The 18,154-nt window shown below is 41.3% G+C and overlaps 1 protein-coding gene across 2 annotated transcripts; it reads right to left on the bottom strand.

Annotated features, from left to right (window-relative positions):
- Positions 1-952: 952 nt before the first annotated feature.
- ccar1 (cell division cycle and apoptosis regulator 1) lies at positions 953-17,720 on the bottom strand. Of its 2 annotated transcripts, none has more exons than XM_069658426.1 (26): positions 17,691-17,720; positions 16,278-16,439; positions 15,886-16,061; positions 15,601-15,765; positions 15,064-15,096; positions 14,577-14,773; positions 14,146-14,272; positions 13,563-13,682; positions 12,006-12,198; positions 11,756-11,900; positions 11,498-11,674; positions 11,166-11,391; positions 10,225-10,338; positions 9,744-9,910; positions 8,697-8,907; positions 7,453-7,536; positions 7,102-7,290; positions 6,403-6,594; positions 6,034-6,270; positions 5,816-5,945; positions 5,494-5,582; positions 5,262-5,402; positions 4,771-4,891; positions 3,981-4,163; positions 3,369-3,574; positions 953-2,031 (listed from the first exon to the last, which is right to left on the bottom strand). In XM_069658426.1, the coding sequence occupies exons 2-26, from the start codon at positions 16,387-16,389 to the stop codon at positions 1,951-1,953; spliced, it is 3,816 nt and encodes a 1,271-aa protein (XP_069514527.1). In that variant the 5' UTR covers positions 16,390-16,439; positions 17,691-17,720; the 3' UTR covers positions 953-1,950. The 2 variants fall into 2 exon arrangements, with proteins under 2 accessions (XP_069514527.1, XP_069514528.1); XM_069658427.1 differs by having other exon boundaries at positions 11,498-11,653.
- Between the last annotated feature and the right edge of the window lie 434 nt (positions 17,721-18,154).

The following is an 18,154-nucleotide window of genomic DNA, read 5'->3' as shown; positions in this document are numbered from 1 at the left end:
CGCTCATTCTAATATATTGCATAATTGAAAAAGAAAATGTCCAACAGTTATTTAGAATAAAAAAGCATTACCATTAGATTCAGATTATTGCAGTGGAACGCGTGATTAGCAGTAACCTGAGCGCAGACAAACCTAATTCTTCTAAATCGCAATAACAACTTAAATTTAATAAAAATAAAATAAAGAAAGAGTACCAACAGATGAGAGGCAAAATATATCTGTCAGAATTTAAGACAAATTTGACAAAAAAGTTGTAACCATGTCACTAAAGCTGCTACGGTTGTCATAGCAACAGAACCCTCGACACTTGGTGGCAGAGTAAATACTAGAAAATATCCGGAAACAGAAGAACTGTATAGGACACGACATCACTGATGCCAACAGTGATAAGATTTAAATAGTTGTGCGTGTGGTGACGGTTGTCCAGTCACCTACAGTATTTTACAATTGTTGTTTCTTAAAATCAATTTTATCTGCTAATTTTCATGGTGCTACAGACTACGGAAGCCCTTAGCGGACATGCATCCATACATTTTATTGTGATAATTATTTCTGGTTGTTTTCTCGAGATCTCGACTTATTTCTCGTTATCTCGGGAAAACGAAGCTGGTTTTTTTATTATAACAGATTATTAGGCCCAGACTAATGAGGTATGTTTAGCCTATTTCTTCGTTTGTTTTGTCCCTTTACAACTTTGATCATCTAACGTTAGCGCGAAGAAGCAATATCTCGTGATAAATATGTGATGATCTCGAGAAAACCACCAGAAAGAACTCGTTATCACGGGAAAACTGAGTAAGCAAAATATATTGACACATGTCCGCTAAGGGCTTCTGTAGACTCCAGCATTGTCATTCTTTCAATTTCCATTCCATTCTTTCCTTTCTGACGTACGTTCATTGTAGACATTTGTTAAAAGCAGGTGCGAAAAAAAAGCAGACACACTGTAGTGTTAAAACTGACCACTTTACTCTTGCACAAGACATCCATAGAGTACATTTCCGATAGAAAAATAAAACCGCCTGCTTTGGAGCACATTTGAATGTATCCGTGCCTCTTTTCTAGAACAACCCGAACCAACGCACACAGTTCAGAGATGGATTTTAAATGTTCATATCTTGCAGCAAAGACTCCTTCAGCAGAACACACATTCATTGAGCTTATCTTTTGGTTCATGTGTGGTTTCCTTTGTCAGAAAACGAGACGGCTGCTCCTCACAGTAAACATAAACCGTAAATAGCGGTGCAGCGGTCGGTGGATACAGTCAGGAGGTGCAGACAGCGAAAAGGTCCAAGAGGCAGCATCCATGCATAGCCACGTGTTTGATAAAATAGCGGAAACCAGTTAAATCAGCCGAAAAGAAGAACTACAAACTGAACGTGTTTATTGAACACAGCTGCAGTAAAACAGCAGATTAGGAAAAGTTACAATGACAGTTTCTCTGAACGGCACGGAGCCCCCTCCCACCCTTTTCAATCCAAAATTAGTTTCTTTTAAATATAGATTTTAATGCATTCTCTTGCACATAAATAGCATCATTATTGCTCATTAGAAAAACTAAAATCTCAAACAAAAAGTTCAACTCAAACTTACTGGCATTTAAATCTACATCGAGGCATTTATTGGCCAAAACAGAGCTTAAACGACGGCAAAATAAACTTGTTAGCGACTGAACTTAAGTCATTCAAAACTATGAAAATAAGCGTTTCAAAGCTTTGTCGTAGTTTAACTCCTTCTATGTTAGAAATGTAATTCCTCAGACAAAAAAAAACACTATTGTACACAGAGACTGAAGTCAAATTAGCACAAGGGAACTAATTCTTTTTTAATTTATACATGTACCTGGGAGACAGTAGGTCCAAATAAACACCCCAAATTATGCTCGTTAAGTGAATATTTACAGTTTAAGATAATCAGTGTTACAGATTAGCTTCATTCAAAATGTGTCACTCATTCATCAGCACCGTTTGTTTGAGACGTCTGAATGTGATCGCCACAGACTTCTTCACCCGAATCATCTCCTTCCTGATCCTGAAAGAAACAAGAAACACACGATCATCCAACTGATATCAAGTAATCATATAATTAAAGCTAGTTAAATAAATAACATATGAAAGCCATTCATTTCATAGACTGTATTAGGGAGGTTGTAGCAATGTGCCAGTCCACATTTCAACAGAAATCACAGAAGGAAGAATTCTGAACGAAGTGAGACTGAAATCTTTTGTAGCAAAGCTCAAATTGAGCCAGATCATCGTCCAGATGGACTACTGACACAGAGTGTAGCCTGCAACCTGTCTTTCATCTTGCATTGTTCTGTCTGTATTATCGTTAAGTTCAGTGTTCGTGTTTATATCATTGCGTTTGTTTAGTCTGTTCCTGATTCTTGCAGAGTGTTGTGGTGCTTCGGCTCCCTTTTGAAAGGCCGCTATGAGTTTTATAAGTCACCAGATGTCAGTGTGCCTCTGATTTTTGAGCCCCAAGGTCTCATCCATCCATCAATACTGTCACATAAAAGTCATCACAGCAATTTATCTTGATGTGAGCTTGTAACATTTTTGAATACCAGTTAACAGTGTACAAATCTGAGTTGTTAAATTAAAATAAAGACTGCAGCAGGACAGAGTGAAACATGCATGAAAAGACAGAGATAAAACGCAAATCTTGCAGCGTCTTTCAGGATCAGTGCAAAAGTGTAAATCGCAATAATCTCCCCTGTAAACAAAAATATTCTAGTAAATGAGGAAACACAGAGAAATGTTTCACTCATGGTGCGGCAGCAAAGATGTAAAAAAACAAAACAAAAAAAACTCAGTGTCTTCAAATATTCCAGTGTTCATTCATGCAGGCTGCACAGATGAATAAATTAAAATCCAGCTCAAAGGTTTACATACACTCAGCATGTGAACGAAGAGGAGCTTCTGAAACTAAAGGTCCTCTCATTCGCATATTAATATTTTATAAACAGGCAGCAGAATAAACTCTCTAGTGGCATTAAACTGATTTAATAGTGAATTATGTATCAGAAGTTTCACTGTTGGAAGCAGCAGCAATCGACCCTCGGGGTCACGATGCACATAGAGGGGTTAATCAAAAAAGGTTTAACAATCTAACAGGGATGCAGCATTAGAGAGCCAAAGCACTCTTTTTCCTCAGTAACAACTTTCTCAAACCAGGCACCAAAAACTATGTGAGCATGCAGCTTTTCTTCTTTGAATGAATGCTGTAAGTTAAATATATTATCGCAGCAGTCACCTCTATCTTACCTACACATTACCACCACATTAACAGGTAAATTAAGCGAGCAATGGTAAGTCTGAAAAGGGCCTATAGGCTTATTTATTGCCATGAGGTAAAAAGAAATGCACCTTTTTCAGCAATGCCATCAGCCCTTTGACGGTGGACATCAATGTGTTGGATGTCCTGCTAAGGTGGTCGTGGTAGGTCGTTTTCTGGTCCTCCACAGCCTTCAGGGTGTCCTCAGTTTGGCTCAGACTGCTTTTCACATCCTCCAGCTCCCTGGAGAGCACTTTGTTAGCTTGCTCCAACTGAGCTTTAGCCTTCGAATCTTCCTCTGGAATTAAACACAACCAAGATGGATTGAGGATTACAGTTTAGGGACGTCATGAACAGTGAGCGCCTAGATGCAATATTCAGGTCAAATTACACTTTTTTGGCTACTAAAACTAAGCCATTTATAGCAGCAGAGAAAAGAAGAAAACATTGGTTCACAAAGCATTTGATATTAAGTTAAAAGTCTCTTCTTTAAGTCATTAATTTCATACATTATATGTGGGAGGTTGTAGCAATGTGCCAGTCCACATTTCAACAGAAATCACAGAAGGAAGAATTCTGAATGAAGTGAGACTGAAATCTTTTGTAGCAAAGCTCAAATTGAGCCAGATCATTGTCCAGATGGACTACTGACACAGAGTGTAGCCTGCAACCATGATACCATAAAATCCAAATAGAAATCATACCCATTTTGGCATCCTGCACCATGAGCTTCTGTTCTATCTCCTCTCTTGCTTTTTCACTCTTCTCCAGTTTCTGCATCATGCTGCCGACGTCAACCAAGGCTCCATTATACACGATCAGATTACTCGACTCATTGGTCTCTGACTGAGCACGAGCTTTTGAAACAGAAAGAAGTCCTCGGTTTCCTGACAGAAATAGAGAGATCCATTTTAAACAGAGGTTTGATACAGCAGCTGTAAACTATGTGGCTACATCCTATAGCATCATTGATCTCAAAACTAAGCTTAAAGAGGGGGTATTATGCTGTTTCACATTTTAAGGCATATATATATATAATGTTACATTGTTGAATGTCCAGGCTAAACGTGGGTGAAGTTTCAAATCTGTAGGTAAAAGTATGTTGGAGTAATCCCCAGGCTTCTCAGCTCAGTCTGCAGGCTGCTGTGAACGCCAGGTTTGACACAGTTTTTTCTACGCGCTGCACTTTGTGACGTCACACAGTGCAGCCTCAACAGGCTTCGGAGAGCTGGCCAATCAGAATTAAGAGGGCTTGTAGGGGGCGGGGTTTCTTAAAGGTACAGAGCTGACTGAGTCCTTTCAGGCAGAGGCTGTATGAGGGCCTGCACAAAGCACCAGTGTGGGACAGAGTTTTTTAAACTGTAAATTATGCTAAGCTACTCAACAGGTATCACAGAGTGAAATATGAAGCTCAAAATTAGCAAAATACCCCCCCTTTAAACGAATGTATTAAAAAACACTGACCAAAACTATAACACGTCAAAGTTTGCTTACCTGTGAGGTTTTCTATCTGGGATTCATTAAAGGAAGGAATAGGTTCATCCTTCCCGCGGTCTGTCAGTTTACGGTAGTAACAAGACTCTCTGATCACCGGTTTGTTCAACAGCTTCTTTATCTGGAAACAGACACAATAATCAGCATGACATTTCATCCATTTGTCAACTCATTAGTGGGCAGACACTGAAAAACTAAGCGAACTTTAAAAGAGACTAAGAAGGACGCTGATTTGTGCCAGCGGCCAAATTGGTGACCCATGTACAGAGGCTATAGTCTTCAATGAGGCGGCCCTGGTTTCCTCTCCCACCCTCTGCCCTTTGCCACACATCATCCCCACTCTCTTATCCCCTGTTTCAGACACTATCCACTGTCCTGTATCTTTCAATAAAGGCATAAAAGGCAAAAAAACAAAAAGAGACTAAGACTCAGGGATGCCCAGCTCCAGATACTTATTAAAGACATGATGTGACAGACGTGTGTTTGTTTACCTGAGCCCGAGAGAGGTGGAGTCCCAGTGTGTACAAAATCTCCTCCAGGTCTCTTTCCAGTAAATAGCCACAGTGGCTCTGGTCAAAGTAGACAAATGCCATCAGCAGCTCCTTGTTGTGTGTGACCATCTGCTTCTTCTCCTGGTGTTATAACAACAGCTAGATTAATACCAACACCATGTTTACACTACATCAATGATTTAATAATACGCTCCAACAATAACAAACTAACCTTGTCTTTTGAGGACCTCTCTTTCGATGACTTGCGGTCATCCTTGCGGTCTTTTCGGTCCCTGTCATTGGAGTCGTCATCATCTTTGTCTAAGAAATACAGGTTGGAAAGTAGAGAAAGGGTCATTACATCTTTTATTAATATAGTTTGTGCATTTGATCACTTTGAGTACAAGAAAAAAAATGTATTCCTAAATAAGAAAGGCCTCAGAAACTGTGGTAATGTTATCCATCACAGACTCAGCGTGGTGCATGATTTCTCATCCTTGACCTAATATTTTTTTTTAATTATCATTTAAAGAAAAAGAAAAAAAGCTTCATACCATCATCCTCGTCATCCTCTGCATCTTCGGCCTCCATGGGGTCATATTCTTCAGCATTGGCTGTGCTGCCCTCATCTTCGTTTTCGTCGTCATCTCGAGACGATTCTTTTTTCACAGTCTTGTCGTCGCTCTGGTTAAAAACAAGTGTCAAAACTGCATTTAACAAAACACCACTTTCTCAGTAAATAACAGACTCCAGGTAGGTTTGAGAGGCTTACCTTTCTTTTCTCCTCCTCATCGTCTTTGGTCTTCTTCACAGCTGGTTCTTCATTCTCCTCTTCTTTTTCCTTCTTTATTTCACGCTTTTCCGCCTCCTTCTTTTCTGCTTCCTTTTTGGCTTTTTTCTCCTTTTCCTTCTTCTCATCTTTGGAGGGGAAAGCTGCGAGGGCTTTATATATGCGGTAGCCAAAGTCTCTCTGTAGCATCTCGTTAAACAGCTCTGCAAATAGAGAAACCTGGACATGGAAAGAAAACAGCGTATACTCAGATTCTGTTGGTATTCATGCATTACCATAGCACATGTGCATGGTCTTTCATCTTCTGTGTAATACCACACAAAATAAATGCTGAGACCAGTTAATTCTCACCTCAAACGAGTGCTCCTTGTTGTCCTCCAGTCTGTAGTCCAGCAGCACACTCAGGGACATGACACTGCAGTCGAATTTGCCATTCTTGGCTGCCCAGTTGGGATGTACAAGGATTGTAGGCTCATCAGGGAGGATGTAGCGCCTTTCTCTCCGCTGGCGCTCAAGTTCCTCCTGCCTCTTCTTTTCCTCCTCCTGAAAGACAACACTTCAGTTAATGAGCCATGTCAGATAAACATTTAAGGTCAATCTTGTTTCTGAAAAAGTTCTATATTATTAAGAAACTCTTGTTTGCTTTTTGTTTAATATAAAGGAGACATTGTTAGACATTAGTATCACACTAACAAACTAACTGCGTCTTGTATACCGGTGCGACCAATATACCAGTATAAAATGCAGAGAGAGGTATTTCATTGTGTTACTGTTATTTGCCCAGAGGATGGCACTATAATCTAGCTAAAGCTTTGTCACAGACATGCGGCGTCATGGTCACCAGTGCAGCTGCCCCCCTCACAACAACAAAACTAGACATGGCGAAAACTTATGGTAGTTTATAATTTGTGTTTGTTTTATAAAATCAATTGAAAAATAATAATAAATAGCTATAGAAAACTTGTTTTGAGGATACCCTCAAAAACAGACTGCATCTTATATTCCAGTGCGACTTCCGGATTTTACGGTACTTAAAAAAATTCTCCTTACCTCTCTGTCTTCCTCGGCACGAGCTGGTTCCTCTTCCTCAGCAACTTTGGTCTCTGGCTTCTCGGGTTCCTTGGACTCCTCTACCTGCTCTTCCACCTTTAGCTGCTTCGTAAGGCGAGCGATCAGCTGCGACTTTAACCCCTTAGAGCTTAGAGAGCGACAGTCAAGCTCTTTGCGGAGGTCATTTACCTACGAAGACGGGGGAAAAAAGGGATGAGGAAAATACAAATGTAGTCAGACCTAAACTTATGTGTTTGCTTCAACTGATCTGAACATTTATCAACACTAAACACGTCAGAAGATATTTCTAATAAATCCATCGACCAGTGCTGAGGCATTCTTGAATCTTACCTTCATTGATTTCGGGTCAAGTTTAGCCCAGTGAGTGGGAATGCTAACATCCTTTGATTCATCATCATCCTTCTCCTCTTCCTCCTTTACAGGAAATCATTACGATAGGGACAGGCAGAGAGAGAGAAGAGGTGGGATAAAAAAAGCAGTCAGTACAACTCTCTGGGACAAACTGAGTTTCAAAGTTGATCCGTGCAAGAAGCAAGGTCACATCTGTATTTCATTGTCTCGTCCTAGTGAGCTCTCGACTGTGCTTAAGTCCACTGCTACTGAAGCATACACAGGGAAGCTCTCTAGCTCTTATAAAAACCAACAGAAATGCCCCCCAGCTGCCAATCAATCAATCTGTGGAACACAAAAAAAAGGTAAAAATCAATGAGAGGTGTGTCAAAAAGGTGTTGAGGTACATCAGGTGAACTGAAGCTGGCCTCCAAACGGAGTGAGGAAAGGGTGGCCCTACCATGGTCTATGACTGGGGTATTAGGTATTGCCCTTTATGGATTTTATACACCTACGTCAAATAGGAGCCATCTGTCCAACCAACTGCCCTGGAAAAACCAAGTTCTACATAAAGTCCAAATGAGAATGAAGAATCCAACAACAAGAACAGACAAGAAACAGGAGTTGGGGGAGGTTCTCTTTTCAATGGCAGACGGTATCAAATTGATTTGAGAATTATAGAATAAACACACACATTTCTACAACACACACAGTATTTACACGCAACTGACTCCACAGATTCCAGCGTACAGAAATAATCACCTCACACTTCAATTTGAGACCAGTGCCAAACCAATCTGCAAGCACCCAAATTTGAAGCAGGAAAAGCAATTATTAAAGCAGCAAAATGCCAGGATTAACATGAATCATTAAACCCACATAAGCACCCAATTATGAGGTGTTTGAGGAGCTGGAAGCTGTTTTATCAGATGCGATCAGGGCCTACACAACACAACCTAGACTCACTGCTTCCACTGTATGTGTCTGCTGGGTGTGAGGGAAGGTGGATGTGCTGATGGAGGAATGGAGGAGTTGGAGCAGAGGAAAAGGGACAGGTGGAGGAGTAAATAGAAGAAGCCTAGGTGAGGTTTGGTGGGAAAATAATCTGCCTGTGTTGGCGTCTGTCTGCGTGAATGGTGAGGTGTGCTTTGTGTCTGATGTGTATCTGGGCTTTGTTTTTTTGTAATTCCTGTGCCTTCCTGTGAGAAGCGGAAATGAGAAGAGAGGGATTAGCGGTTCAGTGCCTGTTCTCCATCCGCCTCCTTTCGCTCGGCCGACAGCTTCTCAGCCAGCTGCTCCCGGAGTCGCCGTGACAGCACCTCCCACTCTGAGCGGGTAGGAAGACAATGCCAAACATCCGGAAGAAACAAAACCACTGTCTCCACATGAGCAGGGACTGTCCGCCCCTTGTGTGTCTCCTCCGGCCGATGATAGCGAATCTCTGCAAAACGATACCTGTCGCAAAGGAAGAAGGTGCATTGGAAAGAAACATTCTGGTCAGGGCACAGTATAAAAGGCAAGCCTTGCTAGAGCGAGCCTTCTACAGCTACTCCCTCCCAAAAAGGTCACTGAATGATTGTAAGCATCATTGCAGTGACCCTACTCCCACAAAACACACAGCAAAGACAAATGGACCCAGTCTGCAGCTCTCCAACTGTTGTCACAGGTTACGGCAGCCATTTTGAGAAAGTTGACAGACAATCACATAAAATAAATCACAACCCCCAAATTCTTTCCCATTAGAGCTTCAGCCAATTATAGATGAGTGTTCTGCACTTAACCTAGGATACACTTAATGCACTACATTAGTGTTGCGCCAAGAGAGACGGAATCAACAGGACAGTGAAAGCCAGTTAAATATGTAAGATATTTAACAGGGAGAATAGAAAAAAATATAAAAACAAAGTATTGGTAGTGTCTTCTGGTCCAGGCTTCTGCTTCCAGCCAGTCCATGCGTTTGTTTTTTTATCACAATGACATATGCATATTTATGTAGAGAGAGTATGACAGAAAGAGAGAGCCAAGACGACAACACACGAAAGGCCAAAAGGTCTGTTGCACAACAAAATAAATGATAGGTAGCAAATTAACAACACAATTACCATTAATGAAAAAAGAAACCAAAAATGTCACTCAACATATCCAAGATGGGGTTTAGTATAGAAGTATTAATAGTATTCAGCATATTATAGTTGCTCAATCTGGGATTTTAGTACCAGCAAAGTTAAAAGTTTTCCACAGAGACACAATCAATGAGAAAAATTATAATTGATGAGTGTAACAGCTCTTACCACTGAGTGCACAGACTAAGGTCTATGCCTGTGAGTGCCTTGCAACAGCGTATGGCTGTCTTTATAAGGACTGAGGGATCCTTCTCTGGGTCAGCTCCGTCCAGAGAGGGAGACCAGTGACCACCAATGGCCATGGCCTCATCTTTACCTCTCATTCCCACCAAAAACTAAAGGAGAAAGACAGACGGGCACAAAGGAGAGGCACAGGGTAGAACAGGTTAGATGGAATGGGGAATGACGATATAGAAACATGGATAAGGAATGAGGAGTGTGGAGAGAGCAAAAAAAGGGGGTAGAGACAAAAAGAAAAAGGTCAGCAGCACATCCAAATAACCACGAGGATCCACAGGGTTATTTAGGATAGCCAACCTCAGTTAGGACATTTCCACATTGTGAGTACTCAGCAATGGAATAGGATCATTACATCATTGTCAGCTCACATGCATGAAACAAGCACAGCACAGAAAGTTGTGTGTGGTACCTTAATGAGTCTAGCAGGATGTTGGAAGGAGTCTTTGACTTCCTGGGGGTCCTCTGCCAAAGCACAGGACTTGTGATAGAGCTCCTCTATACTGGGGTTAGCCAGCAGCATCACCTGAAACATAAGGAGACAAAATCTAAGTTCTAATGTTGTAATGCTGTTAAAAAAAAAAGAAAAGACATTTAAAGCCCTTTTTACACTGCGGTTCCGCCTCAGCGCTGTAATGAAGCTCGCCGTCATGCACCCTTCGTCATTTTACATTGGACCAAGCAACGCCGCCGTACAGCCACCCCAGTGTGTGTTTTTACACATCTTTCAGGCGTCGCGGAAGCAAAACGTGCGCAAAGTGTGACAAACAGTGTGTAAGTGTAAACAAACAGTGCATGCTTCAAATACACACACGGTGGTTTACACAGACTCCACTTCGCCTGTTACTACCTCTGATGCCGGCTCAGAGGTGGAAGGACTTCGCCCCATTATTCCTCCTCCATGCATTTTACATAGAAGACGGAACGTAACAGAGGCGTAATACTACTGCCTTGAACTGGAAGTGTATAAGGGGCTTAAATGAAGATCATCAGAACCAGTTAAAATCCCTATTGAAGAACTCCGACACTACATCAGCTTACACAGCACCATGTGCAGGCAGAGCTCAGGATGAGATAAACTCAGCTTGCTTTTATAAAATTAAGTAAAACTTAAATCCTTCAGTTCCTTAAAAGATAAAGTAAATATAAACAACCAAGATGTAAATAGTGACACTGACATAAATTAAAGCAGTAAGAAAGTAGTGGGCTGGAAAAGATTTAGTGTCTGGCCAGCAAGGTAAAAGCTGGCGCTGTTAGAAATTTCTGCACTAACAGTTTCATACAGATCTAACTTATCCACTGCATGTTACTGAAGCCATACTGGTACAATGTATTTATGAGCGCTGGTCATACCTTAGCACTGTAGGTGTGGTTGGCATCAGGAGGGTCCAGCACTGCTGTATTTTTGACTAGAGGATCCACCTCTTTGTGCAAAATGTGGAAGTTGCAGGCGTTACTAAACTGGAAGGGTCTTGTCATAGGGAAGGCATCCACCCATGTGAAGACGGCATCAAAGAAGTCGCTGGGAATGTAGAGGCTCTGATAGCGCCTTCTCAGCTCCATCATATCACAGCTGGAGCTGGAGAACCCACAGATGACAGTTAATACATCAACAACACAAGCTGTCACTACTGAAGAGTTTACTTACTGTACAACACTGCAGTGATCTGTTTGTTTGTACTTACCCATCGAGGCTGAACTTGGAAAACTGGACGGTGTAGCGAGGAACCACCCTGCGAGGCCGTCGAGGTGAGCGTTCCCGTCTGGGAGAACGCTCTCTGGAACGTTTGCGTGTTGGCGAGCGTTCACGTGACCGTCTGCGCTCACGGTCTCTGTCTCTACTGAAATTATGAGTAAAAACACTAAGATGAACAACAAATGCATATTGCATATTTTAGGGGGATATATCAGACTTTCTCGGGTGATACCTATCGCCATCTCACCTGCGTTCCTCTTTAGTCCTGAGGATGAGCTCAGGGCCTCGATCATTGCGATTGGGGAAACGTGGTGGAGGCTCAATTCGTCGGACCGGCTGCGGTTGAGGCATCATTCTTACTGGGGGCTGAAGCAGACCCCCAGGAAAGACATCTAGAGACAAGGGAAATAATGCAAAGCAACTTCTTGTTTAACCATTTGACAGACAGCTTTTTATCCAATAGTATATAAATGCAAATACACTGACAAGCCATTTACCTTTGGGTGGAGGCTGTGGCAACAGAGGCTGAGGAGGGTTTTGCAGGAGAGGGGCCAGAGAGGCAGCAGAAAGCTGGGCCTGCAGGAGGGATGGCGGTGGAGCCTGGGTAGGGACACTGAATGTGTTTGGGGGTGGTAGTGACTGCAACATGGTGGGGGCTGTCTTCATCATATTAGGAGGTTGTGGTTGGCTCTAAAGAAGAGGGGAGAAACAAAACAAAGGAAGTGAGTTTTTATTTAAAAGGCAGACCTGAGAGAATCTTTAGTTATCGTGCGACCAATAAGATAAACTGATCAAAAGCTTGGTCAGAGGCGGCCTGAAAGAAGGAATGTACACATTTTATCAGAAGTTAGCCGATTTTCAGAAAAGAAACCAGGTGTGAAACAAACTCTTAACCCAGACGGCTGGTCTGGTTCAGATTAATTTATCTCTCGTCTTCGTTTAAATCTGATTAAAGTAATAATCCAGGTTTTGATCTGTTTGAAGCACAAAAAATATTTACATGTACTTAATAAACCTTTTGGGTAGAGGAAATAAGAGGCTGTGTTGGTTAGATGGAGAAAAGATGGTGAAAAGGGTAAATTCTTAATATTAACTACTTAAGTATAAATACCAACATGAAACTGCAAATGCCTCACTGCTTGGTAAGGCATTGATTTAATTGGTGAGGTACTTGTATCAAAGATTACTGCAACTCCAACTCCAACACGTCCTCTTAATAATATATTTTGGGAAATCCAAATTGTGCTGAAGTAACAGTGTATCATTAAGCAATTCTATATGCTCGATAAAACATTTGTCCCTGCCACCTGCAATGTCCCCTGTAGAGAGATTTACTGTATTAAATATTAAGAAGCACAAAGTGCAAAAACACCTCTGAAACAAAAGCCCTTTTTACACTGTGGTTCTGCCCCAGCGCCGTAACTAAGCTCCACCGTCATACGGCCTTTATCATTTTACATTAGGGCAAGCCACGCCGGCGTAAAGCCGCCCCAGTGTGTGTTTTTACACAGCGTTCCGGCATTGCGGAAGCAAAACATGTGCAAGGTGTAAACAAACAGCGTGTGCTTCACATACGTGACACTGTTTTGCCCTCCCGGCTCCGCTGTTTACACAAATGCCGTTTCCCCCCCGTTATGCCTCTGTTACTACCTCTGATGCCGGCTCAGAGGCGGAACAACTTTGCCCGACCATTCCGCCTCTGTGCGTTTTACGTAGAAGATGAAATGTAACAGAGGCGTAATAATCCCACCTTGAACCGGCAGTGTAAAAGGGGCTATTATTAACAGCTCAAGTAGCATTCATATGATTTTCCAAACAAATTATGGGTAAGTGGGTGTAATCTACAAAAAAGGCACATTCAAAAGTGTAAAATTATGCAAAAGTTAAAAAAAAAAGTCTCTCTGGAAGACCAATCAATGTTCCTTACAAAGAAAGAAAAGTAGTGTTAAACCACTGCAAAAAAAAAGTGGTTATATCCATCTGGCAACAACAGCAAACTATAAGAACAAAATACAGTTGTGGTTAAGAAAAGATGATCAGGATAAGGGGGTTACATTTTGTCTGTTGTCCGGAGCGGAGTGCATGTCAGAGTAGCGCAGCTGCATCCCTTGGTCATTGTAAAGGTTGCCGAGCTGTGGGGAAGCTTGAGGTAAAGGCTGAGGCTGCTGCTGATGCTAGGGGGGATTGAGAACAAAACAGTCAATAAAAGACAGACAGGTACAGGAAAATAAAATCTAATCTGAAAACAAGAATAATACGATTATGCTTCTTCTCAGACTAAGCCAAATGAATTTTCCAGGCTTAAAATTAACTTGTGGATGTCAAACAGATAGGTTGTCATTATCACTGTATAGCTTCAGTAACAGAGGAAAAAGCAGCAAGTGTTCCTGTGCCAGATCAAATGGATGAAATTAACTGAAGCATACAGAAAAATACAAACCATAGAGAAATCAGTTGAGCTCAGAAAAAATGTCCTAGCTTTGGAAGTTAGTGAGTTCAGAAACTTGCAGTATCAGTGGGACTCGAATTAAAGGAGAAAAAAGCTATCATGTAATCATTTTTATATAGAACAAATAAAGAAATCTATTATTAGCAGAAAGCTAGCAGAATGCCCAAAAATCCCCTTCTTGTTCTTACCGACTGGTTTGCTAGCTGAGGTAAGGTCTGGATGCGCTGGGCGTTCCACTTGAAGGGCATGTTAGGGTTGTACACAGCTTCCACTAGGACCCTGTCACCAACCTGAGGAGTCTTCCCCTTCACAGCACTACATGGATACAAGACAGCATTCAGACATCTCAAACATCTCTTTATGTCAGGTCAGGTCAGTGTCAAGTTGAAAATAGGAAATACATCTTTTGAACCTGTCTGTTATGGGTGGCAAAAGATAGCCAGAGGAATGACAAGAACCGGTTACACTAGCGTAAGAGTATGGCAGTGTCAAAGTAATGCATAAAGTACAGAAACTGTAGCTGGTAACAGAAAGAGCATTTAATATATCATTCCACCTACACACACTAATTTCCACTACCAACACTCTGAGAGCTGCCAAGGACCAAACTCTCTTTTACCTCAGCTGAAAGAAGACATCTTCATCTACAAAGCCAAATGTGTCATGTAGCTTGTTGACGACACCGGTGAAGACTCGCTGCTTCTGTGGCTGCGTCTGCTGTTGGTGGCTTGAACGTGGTGTCGGGTAGGATACAGTAATCTGCGCTGTCTGCTGGGGGTTGGACAGGCTTAGGCTTGTGGGCAAGGCAACGGGGGGCTGAGGGTCAGGGAAAAAAAGCATAAAATATCTGTGACTATGAGAACACATGTCTAAATCTATTGAGTTAATACCATTACTACTCAACTTTGTCAAGAATTCAAAGTGAAACATATTCTGACAGCAAATCACATCTTGTTTTTTGTGTGTATTGCTGTGAAAGTACATTAAAAACTGAGTCAAGTGTACACATACTTAATAAGTAAAAATAATCTACAAATAAATCTGATTCTGATTCAGAAACCACAGAAAACCAATACATGAAAGATATGTGTGTAATTGCACATTACCTGGGAGAGCAGTGCCTGTTGAGGCTGTGGAAGCTATAAAGAAACAAGGAAACAGAAAAAGAGTGAACATTTTCATTGACTTGTTAACATTAAAAATTCCCTTCAGGCCCAATATATGTGTTCAGTAATGTTTTCGGCTGTCTGTTACTCAAGTACCGAAATTAAATTACCCTTAAAGCACATTCACATGATCTACCTTAAGAGAAAAATAATGAGAAATTTGTGGCACTGTAGCATGAGGAAAAAATAGATGAAGATTTCCAAAGTACGGTAGGTTTAATATGAAGTGAGTGAAATTACCACCTAACAAAACAAAGGTTAGAGAGCATTTAAAATTTACTGCTGTGGCATGGCATAACATGGCAGTTTTCTTTTTTTTCCACACATAACAAGAAGAAATGACAGAAATCTAAATACAATGCAAAATGTAAATTATAATTTTAGAGAGTCGGGACTAACCAGGACATTCTCCAGAATTAAAACCAGAGGACTATCCAAAATAAAAGTGACACAAAGCAAGATGAGTCAATGTTTCACCTGATGAGGTACACTGTACAGCTGCTGTTGAGGGGGTTGCTGGGGAGGTTGCTGCTGTTGCTGTTGTTGTTGTTGCTGCTGCTGCTGCTGCTGTTGTTGTTGTTGTTGTTGCTGCTGCTGCTGCTGCTGCTGCTGATACTGCTGGAGGGCTGTATTAATCTGAGACTACAACAAGACAAAAAGATGGGAGAGATAGTCTTTAATCAAACATTGATTAATGTGACCACGGCATTGACGCATTGATCTTTCAACTGTTCTAAGGACTCCCACGCTGACGTGACCGACCTGCTGTAACGCTGCAGCGGCAGCTGCTGCAGCCTGCTGCTGCAAGGCAGCAGTTTGCTGAGACAGCTGATAGTTTGCAGCAGACTGGTTGCTGAGAGAGACTGCAGCCAAGGCTGACTGCTGAGAGTAAACTGAAGGAGATGCTCCCAGAAGTGATGGCTGCTGTACACCAAGAGCTGCGGAGGGGAAAAATATGGCAACATGAAAGAGTTGTTAGAAAAATACCATGAGTGGCAAACCTTGGTGAAAAAAAAGGATGGGGCGATAATGTAATGGCAGGGGTACGTAAAAGACTGTATTACTAAAAGACTAAGCCATTAAATATTTGAGAAATGGAGTACCCAAAAAGATAGGAATAAAACAGTCCAGAACCTCTGGTTTGTTATACTCACAGTGCAGACTGTTGAGGTCAAGAGACTGTCCCGAGTGGCCTGGCTGGGACACCGCCGTGGTAGCAAATTGAGTTGCCCACGGTGGATTCTTTTGTCCCCCAAATTGGGCCATGACTTACTCAGGTAAAGGGCAGTCTCTGCTCACTTGGCCAATGCTTGGCACTGAAAACAAACAAAAAATATAAATAGCACAAAACATGACACACAGAATAGGTATCTTTGTGGAAAATCCTGTGGATACCAGGAATATAGAAATCTTGATCATTTGTATTCCCAGAGAAACATAATGATTAAACAACATAATATCCTTACACTATGAGAAGTAACACAACGTTGTGATTAACTGACAAACTAATGTTCTCGAATAAAAAACAGAATAAAAACTTTTGAATTTGAAAGAGAATAAATTGCATCGCCAATTTATTGTCACTGTTTACCTCACAATGAGGTCGGCTACACAGTAGCAGGGTTAGACAGTGTGTTGCGTGTGCATTTCCAGTCAAAGATAGCAAGCAGAGCGTTAACAATGTTGACTTATACCACGTCCAATGTAGCGCTAAAACTGCTCGAAAAGCAGCACCAAGCAAGGAATCACATGCAACGTTGTTCAATGTGTGATATTTTCTCCCTTCTGAGAGAATACATTCACTTGTTTGAAGGCACCTTGAAGCGGCTAGCATGTTTTTTTACATCGGGCAAAATAAATAAACCCACACCTGAGCCTGCATTGTTCGTATGGTTTTCTGTCAGTGGTTTAACGCCATTAGCCTAACATGAAGGGCTAAAAAGAGGATGGAACGATGTAAGTTATTACTGCAAATCAGAGCTAGCTATATATTAACACAATCCCCTGGCTTGCTCTGTAGATAAGGAACTGCTGACACAGCACACTTTCAACGGCTGACAGGCTTGCTAGCGTTAGCCACTTTAACTGACAGAGGCTAGCGCAGTCTGCTAAATTAGCTAACATTTACGGTCTGTGACTGTGTTAGCAAGCTAATTGCGGCACTGTTATAGTTAACAGCAGCTCACGAAAGCTTTCAGTTATAACGGGTTCGTCAACATTATTAAAACGTGCCGCGTTTATCTATTACCATATGAAAACTCGCCATGGCGAACGTTAGTTTAAGAAAGATATAGTAGCAGGCTAACACTTAGCATTCGCACATCGTTAGCTTTGTTGCCACATTAGCCTCGTGCAGGATTTGTTATCGAAAACGAGGCCCGAAAAACCGTTGGCTGGCATTAACAGATGGCACTGAAATGCCATTGTTTTTAATGCAAAAAAACACATATTGACTAATGGCAGCAACTCTCCTGCATGCAATTCAAAACGTACTTCAGGTTTGTATTAAAAGGTCACGATAACTACAGTAGAACGTCTTTTAATAAAACATTGTCAGCACTGCTTACCGCTGTCCCTTGCGCCGGCCGTTGTACACGTAAACTGCGCATGCGCGAGAACACGATCTCCGCAGCAGTCGCCCTGGATTTTATTGTTGTGTGTATGTTCTTGTCAAGTGAAATTTATATACCCCAGAGCATAAACAAAAAATATAGGAAAGATTAAAATCATTATTTTGTTCAAATTAAGCTTTATTTTGTAAATATCTTATTGTAGCCTACAATTGTTATTTTATTAGGCACTGTCCCTTGACATTTTACTACACTTTTTTATTGTATATTTCACTTAAATAATTTGTCTTGTATTTCTCGTTTTAGTACTGTAACTTTGGAGCAACTTGTCACTTGTAACAAAAAATATAGGAAAGATTAAAATCATTATTTTGTTCAAATTAAGCTTTATTTTGTAAATATCTTATTGTAGCCTACTATTGTTATTTTATTAGGCACTGTCCCTTGACATTTTACTACAC

The sequence above is a fragment of the Semicossyphus pulcher genome, unplaced genomic scaffold (assembly GCF_022749685.1).
Source record: "Semicossyphus pulcher isolate SPU_LCO1_2020_fin unplaced genomic scaffold, fSemPul1.0.p SCAF_12, whole genome shotgun sequence".
NCBI classification, from domain to species: Eukaryota; Metazoa; Chordata; class Actinopteri; order Labriformes; family Labridae; genus Semicossyphus; species Semicossyphus pulcher.
Note: the sequence above shows the minus strand (reverse complement) of the source record. Positions and strands in the feature narration are given on the sequence as shown.

Excerpts from the sequence above, each read along its gene's own strand:
- ccar1 (XM_069658426.1), bottom strand. The coding sequence starts at position 16,389 with ATGGCCCAATTTGGGGGACAAAAGAATCCACCGTGGGCAACTCAATTT. Across the intron at positions 5,946-6,033 it reads ATGAGGAGGAGAAAAGAAAG|AGCGACGACAAGACTGTGAA; the intron begins GTAAGCCTCTCA and ends GTTTTTAACCAG. Across the intron at positions 4,164-4,770 it reads CCAGATAGAAAACCTCACAG|GAAACCGAGGACTTCTTTCT; the intron begins GTAAGCAAACTT and ends TATTTCTGTCAG.